We start from the raw sequence: 20,135 nt of genomic DNA, 5'->3' as shown, positions 1-20,135 counted from the left end.
AGAGAGAGAGAGAGAGAATAATAAAAATCATTTTAACATTTCCTCCTATTTATGAGGTACACACATCCGTGGCCTAAAATCCCTGAATAACGCCTTTGATTCTTCCACAGTTATCTTCAGAAGTGGTGGATGAATCACACAGTGCCTAGTCAGTATAGAAATACCCAAATAAAAAAAAGCTTAATCTTTGATCTCATCTTCATAGGAGTCAATGCCCTTCTGGGGAAAGGAATTTCTTTATGAGCAAAACAAATTAACAATGTTCAGGAACCAAACAGGACAAACCATAAAGTATCTCAAGAGAGAGCTGGGGTGGGGGGGCTTGGGTTAACTATTAAATGGCATTAAAGCTTTAGACTATTGTTTAAGGTATAGATTGGCTCAGATTCAATTTTCAAAGGGATGCTGGGTTTCTACACTCCACCGGGGCCGCAGAGTGATTACATTTGTTTAAAATTCACAGCGAAAAAGACAATAACTCAGTGAAATGTTCCACAGTACATTTCCTAAATTAGACATTATCACTGATTATATTCTAAACTATGAAGCAGCAGCAAGAACATCTGTAACATCTCAAATGATGTGCTGGTGCCCCTTCCCTTTCCACTCTAGGAATTTAGCTTTTGAAAGAGTAAAATATACTTTGGTCAAATGGAGTTGGCCAGACTATGTTGGGGCTTAGCCTATAGGCCTTCAGCTCATCTGCCTTGCTGACAGAGTGACGTAGTGGGAGTCTGCAGTTAAAGGACCAAGCCTGATATAGACACTTGTTTGCCATTATTAGATGAAAGGCATAGCACAACAGGTCATGCAGCAAGGGACAGCTCACAGCAAGGTCTGTGTTAGCCCTAGCTGGTTTCTCTCATGAATACACATTACATCGGTGCCACAGAGATCACTGGGTACTTATTTATGAAAAATAAGTACCCAGTGATCTTTCAAAGTGTCCGTATGCCATTTAGTAAACCTGCCACCATTTGGCAGAGTCATCTTTGAAACATCTTTTAACAAGCGAATCCTCTGCTGAGCATTCACTCTAGTTGTTCATTCCTACCATCTGAAACAATCCACACCAAAACTACTTTGCTAGTGTGAGAATGAAGTCATAGCTTTGAGCCATTGGATCAGTGTTTGAGCCATTGGATCAGTGCATGGTATTCTATGGCCTTCATAGCCGCCAGATTTCAACCCAACTGAGCAGCTGTAAGACCTTTTGGACCAGGATGTTAAATAACGCAGTTCACTGTCCTAATCACGACACCATGTGGGGGAATATATTTAAAAAATGGTCATCAGTCCCTCTAGAAGACAGGCACAATGGGTCACTGCGAGGTATTCTATGACCTTCATAGCTGCCAGAAATAAACCCAAGAGAACAGCTATAGGACCTTTTGGACCAGCGCATTAAAAAATGCCATCCACTTTCCTGTTCTGACTGATTCTGTCCACTGGTTATTCCTTCAATCTGTCACTCATTTCTAAGTCATCTGCAGCTTTCTGGAAAGAAGCTTAAATTAAGATTCAAAATCAGAAATCTGTGCAATCTAATCTGAGCTGGAGCCATTTTACAGTGAACAAAGTCCAGGCAGCTGATCAGAAATTGTTTGTTTTTTTTAGTTCAGCTAATGTGGTGGTGGAGGTTATTGCCGTCAGACAAATTCCTCGCATACAGCATATTCAGTATCTGCTACCGTACATGAATCAGTTGGCTTTGGAGAAGAGTTGGGGCATGGGAACGTTGTCTTGCTCTTGATGAATAGAAAAAAGCGCAAATAAATGCAATCATAAGACTTCACAAGACAAACTGCCGTGCCAAAGAGAGCTTTTTGATAGTAAATTTGATTATGTGCATTCATCAGAGTTATCTTTGGCCACGAGATGATCAGGCTCTTTAGTCACTCATATGTCTCAGACGTATGTGTTCATCACATTGTAAATGATTCAGTGAGCAAGACAATGTGGATTTTAAGGGAATTTCCTGGTAATCACCTCTAAAGCCAACAAAATAACTCTGTGCGATGAGAAGATATACTCTGTGATATGGATTACATAAATGCAGATATTTGATTAAAACATTAATAGGATCCAGGCTGCTCCTGTTTTTCTATGACTAAACATTCTCAGGCCAAACCCCACTTCAGCTGCTCTGGCAGCAACCACATCGTTTAGCCAGTGAGTGGGTCTGTTGGGGGCGTGAGAGGGTGACAGACATTAAATCAAAGTGATATGTGGAACTGATTATCAAGTAATGTGCTCTAGGTGTCACCATAAAGTGGCTCAGAAGGAGGCATTCTGAGAGCTCATTACAGCAGCTTTATTCAAAAACTAGGGGCTGACAATCAACCCACATGCAAATCACTGGCAATCACTTGAGACTGTACTTTACATAAAACACCTCTGATACTCGGAGATACTGGAAGCGATCAGCAGCAAATATAGTTGCATATATTAAGAATGTGGCCTAGTTTCATATTTGTTCAGTTACTGTTTGTGGTGATTTTTCTTGTTTTGCTTCTTGATGTGTCCTTGTAGTGCGTGCCCTTGGTGATTTTAATCTGTAATCATACCAGAATCTAAGGCAAATAAACAGCCAGATATTTGCTGTCAGTGCCACACATAAAGAGAAAAAAAGGAAGCGGGAAATAAAAAGGGGGAAAAAAAAGCTAAATCCTTGTTTATCATAGCAATGATGACACTAAAAAAATGAAAATAAGTAAATAAAACGCTTAAAATTTAAATAAATTTAATGTAAGTGTTGTATGTTCAACTAATTTGCAAACAGAAATATAACTGAGGGCAGGTTACCCACTTCCTCACTGTATGTTCTGTAGTTATTTATGAGCTAAATAACTGCCATATTATTTATGTAGCTACAGTTTATTAATGCCCAAGCATCAGATCCCCAGCATTAGCTTAAATAGTCACTTTTCTGACTATTTTCGATGCTAATGCTCTCAAAATTTTGAGGCCACATCCCTTTGTATAAACCTCGTAAATGATGCCTTCAAAGTGATTATGAGGAGAAACGCGACTGCTACTGGAGCGCTCGCTTGGACTCGCTCCCTGGGAATCACGCTCTGCGCCCCCGTGATGGGAAGCGCGTCTGTACGCAGAGCGAACACAAGTAGGACAAGCCATGTGTATCACTGGGTATCAAACCGTTCCGCACAGACACCCTATCTTGTGTAAACATTACCAGCCTCGTTAATGATAAATCAGTAATGAGCCTCACCTATCAAAGGTTTAGGTGTTGAATTTCCCATTATATCCAGAAATTTCTCGCGCCGGCTGACAACTTAATCCCGATTGCAGTGCTTCTCTGTCCATCCATGTATCACGGGTCTGCTGAATATTTGCCTGGACCTGCTTCAGTCTTTAGTATCAGTGCCTTCCGATCGCTCTGTACCTCCCCGCTGGACCACCGACACGCTCTTCTTAATGTCAACAGCAAGCGCTGCGACAGGCAGATACCTCCAACTGGCGCACAGCAGCCCCCTCCTTTCTTTAGTACGGGCTCCCCTCTGCACGACTTTAAAGACACAGCGAGCATAGACCCCCCCCCTCTTCAAAAACATCTCAGAGCCTCTTAATAATTAATCGTGATTAAATCACCGCTATCATGAAGCCCCGTGGGCGTGTAGCCTTTAAGACAAACAGTATGTTTGATAGAGATGCAAAAGGAGAGTCTGTTGAGATATTTGCATATAATAACTGCATGCTAGAAAGTTTGGCAACAATAAAATGACTCCATCATGGCTGTTTAACGGATGTGGCGGTAGTAGTGGCAGGGGGTGGGGGTGAATTAATCTACATAAAGTTAACAGATAGATTGATAGATAGCAAAACTGTAAATCACAGAACCCTAAAGCAATATACACACCAATGGCAAGGGGAGCGACCCAGATTTTATCACTCACTCATAGAGTGCACGGCAGATAAGGATTCCACACTTTTGATAAAAGTCCAAGCATTGTATGAGGAAATCCCCTTTTTCCCCACCCTATCCTCTGTCCTCCCACAGCCTTGACTGCTGTGCTTCTCTCAAGCTGTTTCCTGTCTTCTGGACCGCACTGCTCTCTGAGGAGCCATGGCCTGCAGGGCTTGTAGGAATCAGAACATCAGTGAAGGGGGAGCTAGGAAAGCATGAGCATTACAGAAGCCCGAGGTGCAGCAGCAGCAGCAGTGTGACAAATATCATGAACAGAATCTGTTCTTGAAGAAATGGAAATGCATGAATATTTATGCTCGCAAATGATACGTCCTAGACGTCACCATCATGGCAGTGACTAATTGGAAAGCATGGCAGAATTAGGTGGTTCGTGTGTGCGGGTTGACTGTGCTGACAGTCAACCCGCCAATTTGCAAAGGGATGGGGGGGAGAAGTGCCGCTGGTTTCTGGTAGATGACAACATGGTCATATTTGATCTAACTCAATCTGAGGGCAAGCAAGCCTTGTGTGAGATGGTGTTTGGGTGAAGGCAGACTGTAACTAAATATAACTCAAAGACAAAAGCGTTTGTTTCTTGCTCCTCAATGCTGTTTGTTTTAGCAGGATATGGTGGCTCCTTATAAGCGCCTTAGTGAATGGTGTAGGGGGTGAAGCGAAGCAGAAGTGAAATTCCCCCTGCCCTCACCCTTGCCTCCAAAAAAAGAGTTGCTACAGCAAAGGGATTAACAAAGGAAGTGAATATGAGGCTGCAATGAGTTCTGCAATCAAGTTTAACTGTAAACACAACAGAGCTGCAGGAACAAGTGCTGCTACTTCCCCCTGATGCTTGATGTACTGTGTGAGTGCAGACTACAGGGTGTTAATGAAACCATCATGATTACTAGGCTCACTTTGCTCCAAAGAAAAAGAACTGTACTTTTTAGGATCGTTTTTTGCACAATCATTGCAGAAACAGTGGGGCATCTGCACAAATATCCACTGTGCGATACTTGGGGAAATACACTTTCTAGAAACTGCCTTCCTAAAAAATGACATCATCAATCTTTCCACACAGGGCCCTAATACAAATGGATGATAAATTATAGGGAAAAAACAACAAAGTGTCTTAGTAGGTGCTGAGCCACCACATCCTGCCAGGATAACTTCAATGAGCCTTGGCACCGACTCTCAACTGGAGGGATTAAACACCGCTCTTGCAAAAGATATTTCCTCATTTGGTGTTTGGATGAGAACGTCATCTGACACATCAGTCTAAAATCTGCCACAGGTGTCCAATTTTGGGTTGACATCTGGTAATTTTGAAGGCCATAAGAAATAATTTACATACCTTTAATGCTCATTAAGTCATGCAGCGACTCCTCGTGTCCTTTTAATGGAAGCATTGTCATCCTCAAAGAGACCACTGACACTGGATAATTAGCCACTGAATAACTGAGAAATGGACCCAAAGCATGTCAGCAAACTGCTTCCCAGAGTATAACAGAGCCATCAGGTCACTGTTTTAACTTGTCACATGCCCCTTCTCAATGTCATATACACCAATGAGGCATAATATAAGGATGTAAATTAGTTAGCTGCAGACCAGTCAGGGTTCCCATGCTGATCTCCATCCAATTATGATGCATGTGAGCATCATAATTGGACCGTGGAGCAATCGAAGGTGGCCTGGTCTGATGGATGACTGTTTCTTTTACATCATGTGGATGGATGGGTGTTTGTACTTACCTGTGGAACACCTGGCACCAGGATGCATTATGGGAAGAAGACAAGCCAGCAGAGGCAGTGTGATGCTTTGGGTAATGCTCTGCTGGGAAACCTTGGGTCCTGCCATCCATGTGGATGTTACTTATGTCATGTGGCAGGATGAATGTTATTTCTCGGTTCAACCCACTTTCGGCCTGACGCATTAGGGGGGCGCTAGTATAAATAGTGGCCATTCCTGGATCGCTTACCTGTGATCTCCTTTTTGGTCACCTGACTTCCCTTGGTGTTGCAGAGATCATTTGCGGGTTACCCTTCTGAAGCCTCCATCGTGGCTGGAAGGTGTTTTGTCATTGTAGTGCGTACATTACCTTACTTGGTGGTAAACAGGTATTGTTTTTAGGTCGTAGAAGCCTCCTATGAGCCACTCTGCTCATGATTCGTGACGCTGTTTACTCAGTTTTGTTACGATCTCTGCCTTTTTTGTTCTTTTATAGTAAATACTTACTATGCTTTGCAGGAAGTGTGGGCCTTAGTTTTACAGAATGCTACGCTAACTGAAGTGCTGCTGCTTTGCTTTTACCGTCTGTTCCTGTCGCGAGGTTTCTTTTCCTGCTGCTGCCAGCCTTTTAAAGTGGAAGTCAGCGTGGACAGCGGCCATATGCATGCCGCTTATTAATAAATTGTCAAACTGTTTTATCATCGAACCTCGTCTCTGAGTATAACAAACCTAAGTGCCTTCTTGGTGATCAGTGTTACTTCCAGTATTCTTCTGGGTGAAATTCCCAGGGTGGCGTTGTCTTTTAAACTGTGAAGAGTATTTACTTTATTCCCACCTCGTGCTGCTACACTTATATACTATGTACCTAATCATTGTTTCAGACCATGTACACCCTTTCATGGATGGCTGTGGCCTCTTTCAGCAGAAATGGTTCAGCAAAGGTTCGAAAAGCACAGGGATGAGTTTGAGGTGCTGAATTGTTCTCCAAATTCCCCAGATCTCAAGCCAATCCTTCATCTCTCTAGGATGACAAACAAGTCCAATCAACGGAGGCCCAACCTCGCAAGTTGCAGGACTTGCAGGATCTATTGCTAACATGTTGGTGACAGATACCCCAGCACACCTTCAGGAGTCTAGTGGAGTTCATGTCTCAATGGGTCAGGGCGGTGAATCAAAAGTGAGACCAGGACCATATCAGGCGGGATGTCATAATTTTATGCCCGAGTGGTGTATTTGTATTTAGCGATACACATATTACTTGATTTTGCATACAAGTGAACACACTGTGTATTCCCACAGTGTAGTTTTTAGTGTACCAGTTGCACTCTAACTAAACTATGACCTTCTCCTAATTCAAAAAAAAAAAAAAGATGTGGCTTCTAAAATCAATGAAGCAACATATTTTTGTTAAAGAGCTAAAAAAAAAATAATCTAAACCAAATCAATGTAGTGAAAAAACTGTGGTCCCAAAAGGGGCATAAATCACATTCTCCTTGGTAACAGTGTTATAATTTGACAAAACAGCACTATTGCATTTGGAAATGGTTTGGTTTAACTATAAGTGACAAAGTCCTCTAAGGGGTGTAATAATTATAACATGGGGCAAAGAAGGAACTGAGGTGGCATTAACCGAACATCAGATATTAACACGTACGACTGTTGTTCATTTCCCTATTAACTCAAAGACCACTGTCTAACCTTAATCACGCACACCTGGCATAAACCACAATTTGGCCCATCAAACAGAAGTGCTTTAACTGGGGGGAGGTGATGTGCTGTTTCACATCAAATTTATTTTAAGCTCTGACTTTCAATTTACACTTTCCTGTGGCACTAAGGAGCCATGTACACTGGCAAGCTTTTGAGATTTTGGTGTGATTAGTGAGTGCGAGGTGCGAACGTGGATTAATCCAGAGCGGAAAACACCAGCAAAGCCAGCTGAAGCGACATACAGTCCAGAGGAAAAGCTGCATCTTTAGAGCAACGGTGTGCTCTAAAATACATAATAATGCATATGGTCCCCCTTTGGGATATTAAGCATGTGTAATGCAGTGATATCAATGGCTCCTACAGCGAATCAAGTTGTTTCCAGAGGAGGAGGGCAGACATGCCTCGTTTGCTCAAGGAAACTTGGCCCGCGGCAGCGCGACTGCTGCCATGCAGAGCAGCGCAGTGACTGGTCCTTGGACAGCAAAGTGTTACGTTTGCAGTATTTTAAATCTCTTTAAAGATTCAAAGGCATGTGTAGAAATGCTGAGCAGATGGCTGTTTGGGAAGGTTTGTGTGTGGTGGTCTCAGTATCAGGGGGAGGGCTGCTGTCCAAACCCCAGCCACTGATCTAATGGATGAAGTGAGTCATACCCACCTTCAATGTGAACACAACCATCTCCATCAAACACACATGGGCCAGCACAATAAGCCGCATTCATACAACAATGTTTTTCTGGTCACCTTTTTTGTTTTTGTGCACTGTTTTCTACTACGGTGCATTCACATCTGTTTCCAATGTGTCCTCCTGTCTTTTCATTAGGTCGACTCTTAACGGGCCACTGGAGTCAAGCACCTGCTTTTCAAAAAACGCAGTAAGAGTTCAACTATTGCCAAGGCCATTGTGTCAGTAAAAAGCCTCTCACGTAGATGATGAAACACTCAACGTTTAAACAGTTTTTTGTTTTGTTTTATAAATCAAAGCAACTGTGCAGCATTTGCCTTTAATTGGAGCCATTTTAGGAGGAGTTCTTGCCATGTGCTTGGTGCCCTCACAGACTGTTTTAATTTGCAAAATCCTCAGATCATAAGACTGAATGCTGTGGTAGTTTCAAGAAGACAAAATGCTTGGTTTCACTTTTGCAATTTCACATTTCAGTAAATTAAAAACACCACTGGTAGTGAATCACTGACGAGTGGTGTAAATTGAGAAGATGATGCAGTGTAATGCAGTCGTTTGACAATCTGAGCTTTTTAAAAATGATGTTATCTATGCATAATTTAAAAAAACTAAAACCTAATTATACATATATATGAAGAAAGGGGTGAAAGATGACAGTTAAAGGAATGCAAATCTTGAAAGGTGGGCTACACATGGCTGAAATCCACAGCTGGAAGTGAAGAGTGGATGACACAGTAATGTTAATAATGGTAAAGGACATAGTAACTGTGGTATGGGGGGGATTTCCTGATTCAATTTCCATTGAGGGAGTCTAAATCATGACATTATGTAACATGTCAGGCCCTAGCTTTAAATGACCTCTGCTACTCTGACATTGGAAGCAGAAGCAAGGCGGCACTGAGAGAAAAACAAAATCTGATGTTATTCAGCATTTTAGATGCACAAAAATTTGCTACATCTTACTAAATTTTAATTTCTGGTAGTGAAACATGAAGCTGTGTCATGGCTCCTCCATGTTGTTTCAGGCCTCACTGTCAGTGGGAGGCTTGCTAAAAATGTCCTTTCAATGCATTTAACCAGATGCACAGACAGTCTTCTTCCTCCATCTGTTCTATTGTCTCGATGTTCTCTGGGATGAGGAGCGGATGCACCACCAGAGGAGATGCAGGAAATACTCTTGGCCGAGAACGTCTTCTAGCCTCTCGCACACTGTCTTCAGATTCAGGTGTGGCTCAAGACGGTGGTCGAATTAAGGTATTGCCTAATGCGAAATTCATACCCTTACAAAAAATTTCCATTACGGTATAAGTTGGAGAAGTCTTCAAAAGCACACACACTGTGTTGCGTAGACATATAATCTTAATGTGTTCCTTATGCATTCATCTTTTAATCTACTAGACTGTAGCTTATTTGATGTAGTGGAAAACTACAGTTGTCAGAGGGCTCATCGGATCTCAGACTGGTCTCCAGTCTAAAGAGGAATAGGAAGGCTTATTGATGCCCGGGTCAAGGCCTTTGTCATCTTTAACATGACTCCACACAAACAGCCACAGGCTCACTCCACACAGTCTTTTAGGCATGCTCCAGAAAGAGATGTTTTTGTCGAGCACTAAAATTTATGAGCTAAAGCCATATATTTTTAATCATCATTGAAGAATGGTGAAAAATAAAAGGGGATCTCGTGAAGATTAAAAGTAAATAATGCCCCAATAAACAGAGGTCTGTGTAAATATGTGCGTTTATAACCAACCCGGTCTCACCGCAGCGTAAATATATTTTTAAGGGATCATATTTTGAAAGGCCGGGTAGATGTTGTCAACCCGCAGCCTTCCACTGCTGCACCGCAGTTGTGTAAAGTCCCGTGCCATATTCACATTAATCCTGTGAGGGCTACAAAAGTGAGGCAGTGAATTCTTGTGGTCTGTATTAAACAACAAAGCTATATTTAAGAAAATTCCAATTAAGCCTCTTAACATCATTAGAGTTTATGACACCGTTCAAAAGCAAACTACCTCCCAAGCAATTTAAGGCTTGTCAGAATTTGCCTTCCGGGTCCCAAATTCGAACCTCTAAATTGATTCACTCTCAACTATTCAGCTGAAAAGAATTCACAATCTCATTAGAGAAACTCAAGTGGTTTGAGGGGAACTAAACTGCTGAGCAGCCAAGTTTAGGGACTTTTCAGCTACAACCATTTTGCCATTTTAATCCATGCCTTTATGTAGTTTCCCTTTCATGTGTTGATCATGTAATATAATGTCTCGCTAAAGCCGGAGCAGCATTTTATTAAAGTTAATGTTCCTGAAAAGTGGAGCGTTCAGTTTGTGAAGCATTGAAGTGTGCTGGTAAGCTTTAAATGACATGACAGAATAATGTGGACTTTATAGGAGACATACAGGCTTGTGTGTTACAGTTAGAGCTGGATATTTCCTTTCATTTGTTTGCAAACTGCTCCCCCAGTAACCTTGACCACAAAGGGCTCGATGACCGAGGGCAGACCCTGAGGTTATGACACAAAATACTTTTGCTATTATTACCATGTCGGTCACAGTGTACATGAGATCTAAGCCCAGGTTCAGCAACAAAGCTGGCTAAGCTCTCAATTCAAGAAAAAACGTTTCTATGAAGTCAAAAACAAAACAAAAGACACAGGAACAACAGCCAGCAGCCGTCAAACCCAATCCTGAAAATGGTGGGATACTGGGTAAGACGCAAATAAAAACAGAATGCAATGATCTGCAAACCTCATAAACTCTCAATTTATTCATAACAGAAAATAGAAAAGATATCAAATTTTAAAACTGATAAAAAGATGAAGGGGCTAAGGTTGTGGACATGAGGTCGACCAGAGCACCAGTGACCCCTATATCCATCCATGGAGTCTCTACAAGAAAGGCCAAAGCTGTCTCTACTTTCTGAGACGACTGAGGTCCTTTGCCATCTGCTCAGGATTTCTTGTGGTGTCCAGTGCCATCCTATGTGCTTTGGTGCGCTGGGGCAGCAGATTGACAGTAGTGCATATCAACAGACTCAATAAACTGATCTGCAAGGCCAGTAACGTTGTGGCTGTGAAGTCTGACTCTCTGGTAGAGGTTACTGTCGATACTGGAACATCTCACGCTGGACAGCCACAGGAGGACATTCACCAGAAGCTACGTCCAAACTGTGGCTGGACTATTTTCACTTACATTATCTTGTTTATACTGTTGTACATTGTATTCTTTAACTTTGGAATATCTAATCTAAAAGTATGCTTTGAGTGCCTTAGTTGGACTTATGAGTCTACATTTTCTATTTTTTGTGTTTACATTTTTATGCCTGCAACAAAACAATTTACCCCCGGTGGGATTAATAAACTGCTAGGCTATTTCATTTTAAGAAAAATAAGAACAATTTCATGTCTGGTAGAATCTGATGCCAGCAACACGTCTCAGAAAACTTGGGACAAGGCAACGAAAGGCTGTAAAAGTAAGTGGTACTAAAAACAAACAGCTGGAGAACATTTTTACAACTAATTAGGTTAATTGGCAACAGGTCAGTGACACAATTAGGTATAAAAAAAGAGTGTTAGTGAGGCAGATGTGCAGATGTTCACCAATTTGCAAAGAACAAAATGTCCAACAGTTTCAGAATAATGTCCCAGAACATAAAATTGCAAAGAATATCTCATCGTGTATTGTCAAATATCTTCAAAAGATTCAGAAAATCTGGAGAAATCTCTGTGCGGAATGGACAAGGCTGAAAATCGGTACTGGGTGCCCGTGATCTTCAGGACCTCAGATGGCACTGCATTGAAAAGAGGGATGAAAGCACTCCGTCATGGAAGTCACTGCCTGTGAACCCAGTTTTCCAGGCAATGCAAAGAAATACATACGAAGCCGTACGTAAACGAAGTTAAAATGGACTGAGGCAAACTGGAAAACCGATCCGTGGTTAGAAGACTCGAATTTGAAATTGTTGTTATCAGTGCTCAGTTCAAACGCCTGTATCTCTGCTATAAAGGGAAATCAGTGCCTATGGAATTGGCAGCTGGCACATCTGGAAAGGCACCATCAATGCTGAAAGGCACAAGTACAAGTCATAGAGCAACATATGCTTCCATCTTTTTCAGGGAAGTCCTTACATATTTCAGCAAGACAATGCCAAACCTCACACTGCCCCTATTACAACAGCATGGCTTTGTAGTAGAAGAGTGGCCTGCCAACAGTCCAGACCTTTCACCAGCTGAAAACATTTGACCCATCATGAAACAAAAAATACGACCAACAAGACCCAGGAGCAGCGAGCAGCTAGAATCCTATGTTAGACACGAATGGGACAACATTCCTCTCACAAAAGTCGAGCAGCTGATCTCCTCACTTCCCAGATGACAGACAGTTATTAAAAGAAGAGGAGATCCTATACAGTTGTAAACATGGCCCTCTCCCAACTTGTTTGAGACATATTGCTGCCATGAATAGAAAATGACCTTGTTGTTTTCTTAAAATAGTAACTGTTCTAAGTTTAAACATTTTATAAGTGTTTTATTGTGAATTTTAAAAGTGGGCTTATGGTTTTTTTTCCTTGGAAATCACTGCATTCTTTTTTTATTGACATTTGGCACTGCATCTCAGCTTACTGGAATTGCGTTTCTTTGACCATTAAGGTCCACCTGATTTGTCTCACAGTCCAAAAGGAGAGGGGCATATGGAGGAGCAGACAGCTACTGCATTACATAAATGCATATTTCCATTCAGCACTCATCTCTTTCCATTGCTCTGCAGTTTGTAGCCAGAGACAGTATGACAGACATAAGCTGCATGTAGGGTAACCTCCCTGTAACCCTAGCTTTCCTGTTTTTCTACTAATTGCCCCTTCTCTGGCCCTCTCTTGGGGGTTAGGAGTGATACGCAGGACTGTTCTGCTGAAAATTTCCCATACAAGGCAGAAAAAAAATACAGTGTTCTACACATGTCAAAAGTCGTAGAAGCTACTTTGTTGCTCCGGTCAATGCCTAATTTATCGGCGCCTGAGCTTTAAATGTTATCAAAATAGTAAAACTCCCTCTGGGTTCACCTTATGGCTGATGATAGATGCCTATTATTTTTGTGATTTCACCACAGTTTGTGTATTCTAACCACCTCCCAAAAAAAATTATCCCCCGATCAAAAACATCTGAGCAAACTAAAACAGAGGCTCTAACACAAAGCAGTTTTTGTTCTCCACTGGACTGTGCACCATGAAGGACATATAAATGAAACTCCAGGGGGCACATAAGTCAGGCCTCTCCTTCCCTAGTTCTGGGTGCATGAGTCACTCGTGTCAACTGTCATAAAAGAAATTCAAGCCACTAGCAGCACCAGAGGTTCAGTAATAACGTGCTGTTCTTTTTGGTATCTAGGCCAGTTTGAAGGCCCGCAGCTCTGCTCACTGACCCTTAAATGAAGAGGCTCGAGTTTGTCTTATAACACATATCATGCCAACTAGCACATCTTTACTTTAACGGTAAAGTTTAATTAGCAAATTTAATATCATTAACATGTTTAGTGGATGGCAGCATCAAGCAGAGACCTCTGGTGAGGAAAACTGGAAACCAGTGCTAAAAATTGCAGTTCCTGAAATTGCCACTTGAGGCTTACTCCAAAACTGAGTCAATCTCCATAAAGTATAAATAAACATGCTTACAGTTACAAGACCAACGCATGATTTAAAGGAATCATCTGATAAGATGAACAGAGAGTCCAATTTTATTTTCATTTTACTTGTATGTTACTTATCTAGCACATCTCTTTGTCTATGTGAGGCTAATGCTATCAGGCTAATACTTTTGCTAGCATTAAAGAGCAAATAACTTAGAAGTCCACATTCCTGTCCAAATATGGTCACATTTGGCTCTATAACAACAAAATATTGACAGTCTTCAAATGACTCATGATAAAGTCTTCAAACTACGACATTGCAACCATTTGGTCACATTGCAGTTGCTGTGTTTAACGTCTATATACAGTCCATGACAAGTCTTTGTTTAAAGTCCAACGGAGAATCACATCATTCTGCTTTCAATAAAAGTAACAATTTTAGCACATTTTTATATATTTTACCTGTAATCTTAGCTGCCCATTTTGCTTCCTTTCCTGCTGCTATGTCCTTGTCTTTTACCCTATTGCCTCGTTGCATGTCCCCCCCCCCACTATTTTAAAACAAAGCAGCAACATGTAGTCAGAGAAACATCTTGAGCTGAGGCATGCTCCCTGCCTCGCTGCTGACTCGGGTGGGTGTAGCTAATTACAGAGCAGGTCCCATATTGTCCAGGTCTCCAGGGAAACAGCTTTCATCCATCCCTAGTTCCCATGGTGCAGCTTGAAGCTAAGGTGTGCGTACTGACTCTTCTGCTAGCGACCATGCTGTTTGGGACAGATGCACTTCACTGAGCACATTTAGGCTGTTTTCTTTCCTGCTGCTTGAGATATAACTTCAAGATCAACGAGTGAGATGCACAGCATAACAGATCAGTGATTGTGAGTCCATAAAAAATGATCAAATCAGTCAGCAAATGACACAAAAATCATGGCACCCCTCTTGTTATGTGATTCAGGTGTTTATACAGAGGTTTCTCTTACAACTATATATTTGATACTCTACAAACAGAGAGAATTTTTCAGGAAATATGAAGACAGAAAATTATACTGGCTAGCCGGGTATCTGCATCTTATCACTGTCTCTCCAGACAAAGCAGAAGAAAAATAAACGATGTATGTGGTGAAACATTGCTCCTCGACAGATTTGCAAAACTGTGACTGTAGCTCAAACATGACGCTAAGACAAATAGGCAGCCAAAGTTTTCCTGCGATTCAGATCATCTTGTTTTGGTTGACCCAATCAGACTTCAATGCCAAAATAAACACCTTTCTCACATAGAAGTGCAAGGATGATTTTTTTTTTTTGTGAGAATTACTTTTTTGTTTGTTTCTAATCGCAAAATAAGACAGATGAATGATGAACTTTCTAAACTTCAGAGTGAAAGCAAAGGACCGCTTTGATTTATTCAAAGTAAACTCATGGTTTTGAACAAAAATATTTGGAGAAACTGATGAAATCTTGATATATCGTTAGCTTCATAGCATAAGTGCCTAAGTCATTTTTTGGTCAAATTGCATGTGATATTTAAAAATATGCATGTGATATTTAGAAAATTAGTTTTTTCTTGTTTTCCGAAAACACAAAAAAATGACTTAGGCACTTATGCTATGAAGCTAACGATATACAATTTAGCTACTCATATCTTGTGTTTTTGTAGATTTCATGACTAACGTGTGGATTTTTTTCCCCCTGTACAAAATATTTTCGATTTTCTTTTCTCTAAATCATATAAAGGTGGCCAGCATCTGACATTCAAATGTAGCTGTTAATTCAACTGTCATAAAAATCTAGCAAAGCTGGAATGTGCTGAACTGGACACTAGCTGCTATCCGCAAGCCCAACTCCAAAGACAAACTGCATGTCAGACATCAAAGACAACTGCCGTGGAAAGGCACGCACCAGCGGGAACTCTGTAAGAGGATATCATGTTCAGGACCTTGTGAGATGTTACAATGTACAGTATGCAGTTAAAATTTTCAGGTAAACAACAGGGCCCAGTAACAGGTAAAGACTGCAGCTCTGGAATTTGTTCTTATTTTATCCAGGAGAGGAAAGACGAAGTTGTGGGTGCCAGAAAACCCCAATGCGTAAACTTTTATTTGAAGCAGGAAAAACGAGTCAATTTCACAGACGCTCTGTTCCCCTATAACACTTCTACACTGCTGAGTGCTTCCGCCCATCTGTTCCCCTTTTCCTGTTCTCTCTCTGCAGCCAATGGGTCAATCACCAGCCACACCCTTTATCGTAACCCCCCTCCCCTTCTAGCATCATTTGGTGGGCTTTTTTGGACTTGTTATTTTTCTTATCTCTCCTTAAAGCAACCCCTCTTTCCTTTCCTACTCCATGATCCTCTTTTTCTCTCCCTCGCTCTCTCGTCATGACATCGTTCATGTGACACGTGTGGGAAACTTCTGCAGGGCCCCTGCTTCAGACAGGACACTGATATACTGAGAGTGCTGGATGACAGGGCTATTTTTGGAGCTTGTAAATATGAGAACTTCCTTTCCTAAAGTATATCTAATATCCCAGGGGATTAGCAACAACAAGAGACATAATTACTGTGTGTCTGTTATCAATTAGAGTGTAGCTTCTTCTGCTTTTCTCTATGTTTTATTGATAAGACAGAGATCCACAGTACCAGCCCTTTTCCAAGGCTAGCCTACAAGTTGCACAACAAAATCCTTTTGTCTGTATGATAGCATTTTCAGGCACTTCCACGTATTATGCAGTCCATCATCACAGTGTGAAAGTGAGGCTCAAGTCCTGTTGATGTTTTTGTGACTGCCAAGACTCATCCATGAGACATTACACCACAATGCACCAACAACAAATGCATACTTCAGGGTGAAAGGCAGAATTATAGCGTGCTGGTGGGCAGACAGCTGTGGACATCAAGGACAAGCAATCCTTATTATACTTTTTTTTAAGTCTGCTTGGACTCCGCCTCGACGAGGTATGCATCCATGTTGGTGCATTGTTGTGTAGCACTTTGCAAAAAAAGCAGATCTATGATGTTTTTCTCCTTTCTGCAGCTCTCACAATCCAAGTTTAGACTCAATCATTTTTTACGTTTTGCCAACACCTTGACTCATAAGCGTGCAAGTATAAATGCAAACCCCTTCTACAGTGTAGGCCCTTTAACGCAGTACTTGAAATTAGGCTTTCACCCCAAGATTTATGGAGCCATCCCAGCACACGGTTCAGAAGGTAGTCAAACCTTCTCCCCTGTTTGGAAGTGAAGAGACAAGACAAGGAGCAAAATAAAGTGGAAAGATAATTGAATTTGACCTTTGGAGGAGGAAGCTGAGGCTGCGATAAGGGAGATCTGGGGTTTGTTGCCAGTGTTTTAACAGAAAACAGACCACACAGCATGAGAGCCGGGAACTGCTCTGAACAGCCGCAAACGGATTAGCTCTAACCAACTGACTGGACCTATTTATAAAATTGAAATCAGTATTAAAAATGTATGGCGACTGCTTACAGCGTGACTTCCCATCAATGAAGATGATTAATAGGTGATATATATGCACCGAATATTACTGCCGAAATGATAATGTCTTTCATATTCTTTCTTCTTTTGCCTCTCTCTGTCACAGGCGCACGCACAGCCGAGTGGTCATAAATAAAGTCAGCGCTGCTTAATGTTTAACTGAATCCCTCTTTGCCACCCAAGAGCTTTGTTATGAATGAGGGAAATGAACAAGTTCACACAAAGGACATTCTTATTTTGATATTCATATAAAATGCAGGCAATCTGTAACACATACAGCATGCAACCTAAACATGCATGAGATCTGAAGACAACAAATCAAATTCTGCTCTTTTTTTTCTACAACCACTTCTCTCCTCCGCCTCATTGTAATTTGAAACACCAGCCTGGCCGATGCTATCAGGTCTTCTGCTGATTTAAATGCTTTAAAAGTACCATTAGTCCTATAAAGAGAAACCCTCTTGTTCTGTGAAGCTCTTAAATATAGGAAAAACCCAATGAGCGGTCACTAGACAGTCACATTTGTTGCCTGAAGCAAAAAGACATAAGGATCTACTTGCACTTCATTGCAGAATAAGCATGCAGCTGCTTCACAGAATGAACAATGGATGCTTAAATAGAAACAAGTGTTTCTGTCCAGTGCTGCGAATTAATCCAGGGAAAGACTCTGATGAAAGATGTAGTTCAGCTTGTCCACAAAAGTCCAATGAAGTCATACTTCGACTTGCCAGTTCAATCCTGAAGTGCTGATCCCTCTAATAGGGTCCCTCCATAGAGCGATATCAATATGATACAATGGCACCACCTAGCGGCGCATATGCGCATTTCTAAAACGCATTCCTCTGCGATCATAGCAAGTACAGAATGTTTATATGTACGTGATTAAAGAGAAAAAAGATGCCAATGTCTATTGAAAATAAAATAAATAAAAAAAACTGTGTAGATGTATAGAGGCATAAATAAATACAGGAAAAAGAAAGAAACAATAGTGGGACCAAAAATTTGAAAACACAGTCAGTTTGTATATTTTCCTTGCTTCGAGATTACATTAGTTCTCCACCAGTCACTTCCTTGTCTGTTCTCACAAGCTTTTTTGTGTGTTTCTCATCAGCCCCTCGGGGGTGTTGGGGAAGCTATGAAGTGGCCTCTTTTAACCTCTCTCAGCCCACATGGACCTCAATATAGCAACAATATGAGCAACAGGCATTTCCTGTCTGTCTGAAAAAGCAAATACAGAAGTTTAGTTTGATTAGGGTGTGGGGAAAACGGCTAAGACACTGGAGAAGGGTTTCAACTACAAAATGTGTTGTTTTTTTGTTTTATGTGAAAGTAGAAAGTTTAATGTTAAAAGTATATGAAAAAGAGCCAGAAAACATGACTGGAATTCATATTATTGTGGGACAATTGCGTGTGGTGCTATGAATAACCCTGCATTCATTAAGGCTCCATTGTACGGTGGCTTATACATTCACCTAACACATGAAACATTCCTAGTACGATCCCAGTAGGAGACACAAATGGTTGTGTCAGGAAGGTCATGTGGTCTAAAGACCTGCCAAATCAAAACATGCTGGTGAACAGAGGCGTGTCCAAAAGAGAGGCGTGGGGAGGACCAGTGCCACCTAACCCATAACTGATGCCCCCCACTAAAGATATGATATATGAACTAAAGCACTACTTATATCTAAAGTACTGCTATTATATCTTACAATTAAACACAATTAGATGAGCACATGGATAGGGCTAGTAGGGATGTAACTGAGTGCATTTATTCAGGTTGAATATTCTTCTACTTTAACTAAGTAGTTCCATGTTATTCTGCTTTCTGCTTTTACTCCATTATATTTCAGATGCAGTTTTTACTCATTGTACTCAATATTGTTTAGTTTAACACTTTAGTTGCCTATTATTTTGTAAAGTAATTGTATTATTATAGCTAAAGCTACAACAATTATATAATAACAGCAATAATAACGATCCAGTTATATCATGAATAAGATTATGAAAAGTCATTCAACATAAGGAGTACTAGTTTTTAGGCCCACCTAAAAACTCTAATCAAAATTCAAGAGAAAGTGATACATTTCCTTGAAATTTTTGTTGAATATACATATAAAACAACAGGTTTTTGAATGCAAATTTTTAATGCTATCCAGTCATACACAAACAGATAAGGCCAAAGTGTGACCCACCTTCCACTGGGACACAAACTTCATTATGGTTCAGTAAATTTAGGTCAGAGTACTATCACAACCTTACTTCCTCCTATTATGGGTTTAAATTTACTTTTTTATATAAATAAATGTATATAAATATGCAACTGTACAAACTTGTCAGTAACTTCAAACTGAATTTTTGTTACTACTGTTGCCCACCTGCAGTACCCTCACAACCCACCAGGGGGCACTGGCCCACACTTTGGCAGTACTAATAATAATCATCACATTGTCACATAATAACCACTTTGTCCTGGTTCTGTAACAAGAACCAGAGCCATAGATGAGTCTGTAAGTCATGTCTTTTTAAGCCAGTTTCTACACCAAATTCCTTTGCAGCACCTCTGCTGTGCTCTTGATCTCCCCTGTGACACCCCATTCCAAAAATCCTGAAAACGCCCCTGCTCATGGCTAAGGGAGCAGCCACAGATGTTTTTTGTTTTTGTTTTGTTTTTTTTAACTAAGATTTAACAGATTGAAATGATACACACAGAGAAATAAAGTGTAAGGCTTACCCTCTGTGCTGCAGCTCAGCTTCTTTTCTCTGCTGGAGAGGGGCAAACCAAACAAGCCAGAGGGAATGCTCAAGTTTGAAGAGTGGTTATTTCCCATGTTGTCTCCCCCAGAAAACAACACTTCACATTTATCACTACAGAGCTTCTCTTGTCGTGTACAGTCTCTGCAGACTGGCGGGATAGTGAAAGTCTGCTTCTTTTATTGCTAAAACCATCCCGCCAGAAATTTGAAGGGAGTAAACACAGCCACGTGGC

At 41.0% G+C, this 20,135-nt stretch overlaps 1 protein-coding gene across 4 annotated transcripts in view; it reads right to left on the bottom strand.

Annotated features, from left to right (window-relative positions):
• neurl1b (neuralized E3 ubiquitin protein ligase 1B) overlaps window positions 1–20,094 on the bottom strand; it is a 27,912-nt gene extending 7,818 nt beyond the window's left edge. For 2 of the 4 annotated variants that reach the window (XM_005719689.1, XM_005719690.1), the window contains exon 1: window positions 19,881–20,094. In XM_005719689.1, coding sequence (XP_005719746.1) covers window positions 19,881–19,977 — 97 coding nt within the window. In that variant the 5' untranslated portion in view covers window positions 19,978–20,094. Of the gene's footprint in view, window positions 1–3,232; window positions 3,544–19,880 lie in introns of those variants that run through there. The other 2 variants (XM_005719691.1, XM_005719692.1) reach the window with 1 other exon arrangement.
• Window positions 20,095–20,135: the final 41 nt, after the last annotated feature.

The sequence above is a fragment of the Pundamilia nyererei genome, unplaced genomic scaffold (genome assembly GCF_000239375.1).
Source record: "Pundamilia nyererei isolate P.nyererei 1_Seehausen unplaced genomic scaffold, PunNye1.0 scaffold00001, whole genome shotgun sequence".
Taxonomy (NCBI): Eukaryota; Metazoa; Chordata; class Actinopteri; order Cichliformes; family Cichlidae; genus Pundamilia; species Pundamilia nyererei.
The sequence above is the reverse complement of the archived record's forward strand: the minus strand, read 5'-3'. Positions and strand labels throughout refer to the sequence as shown.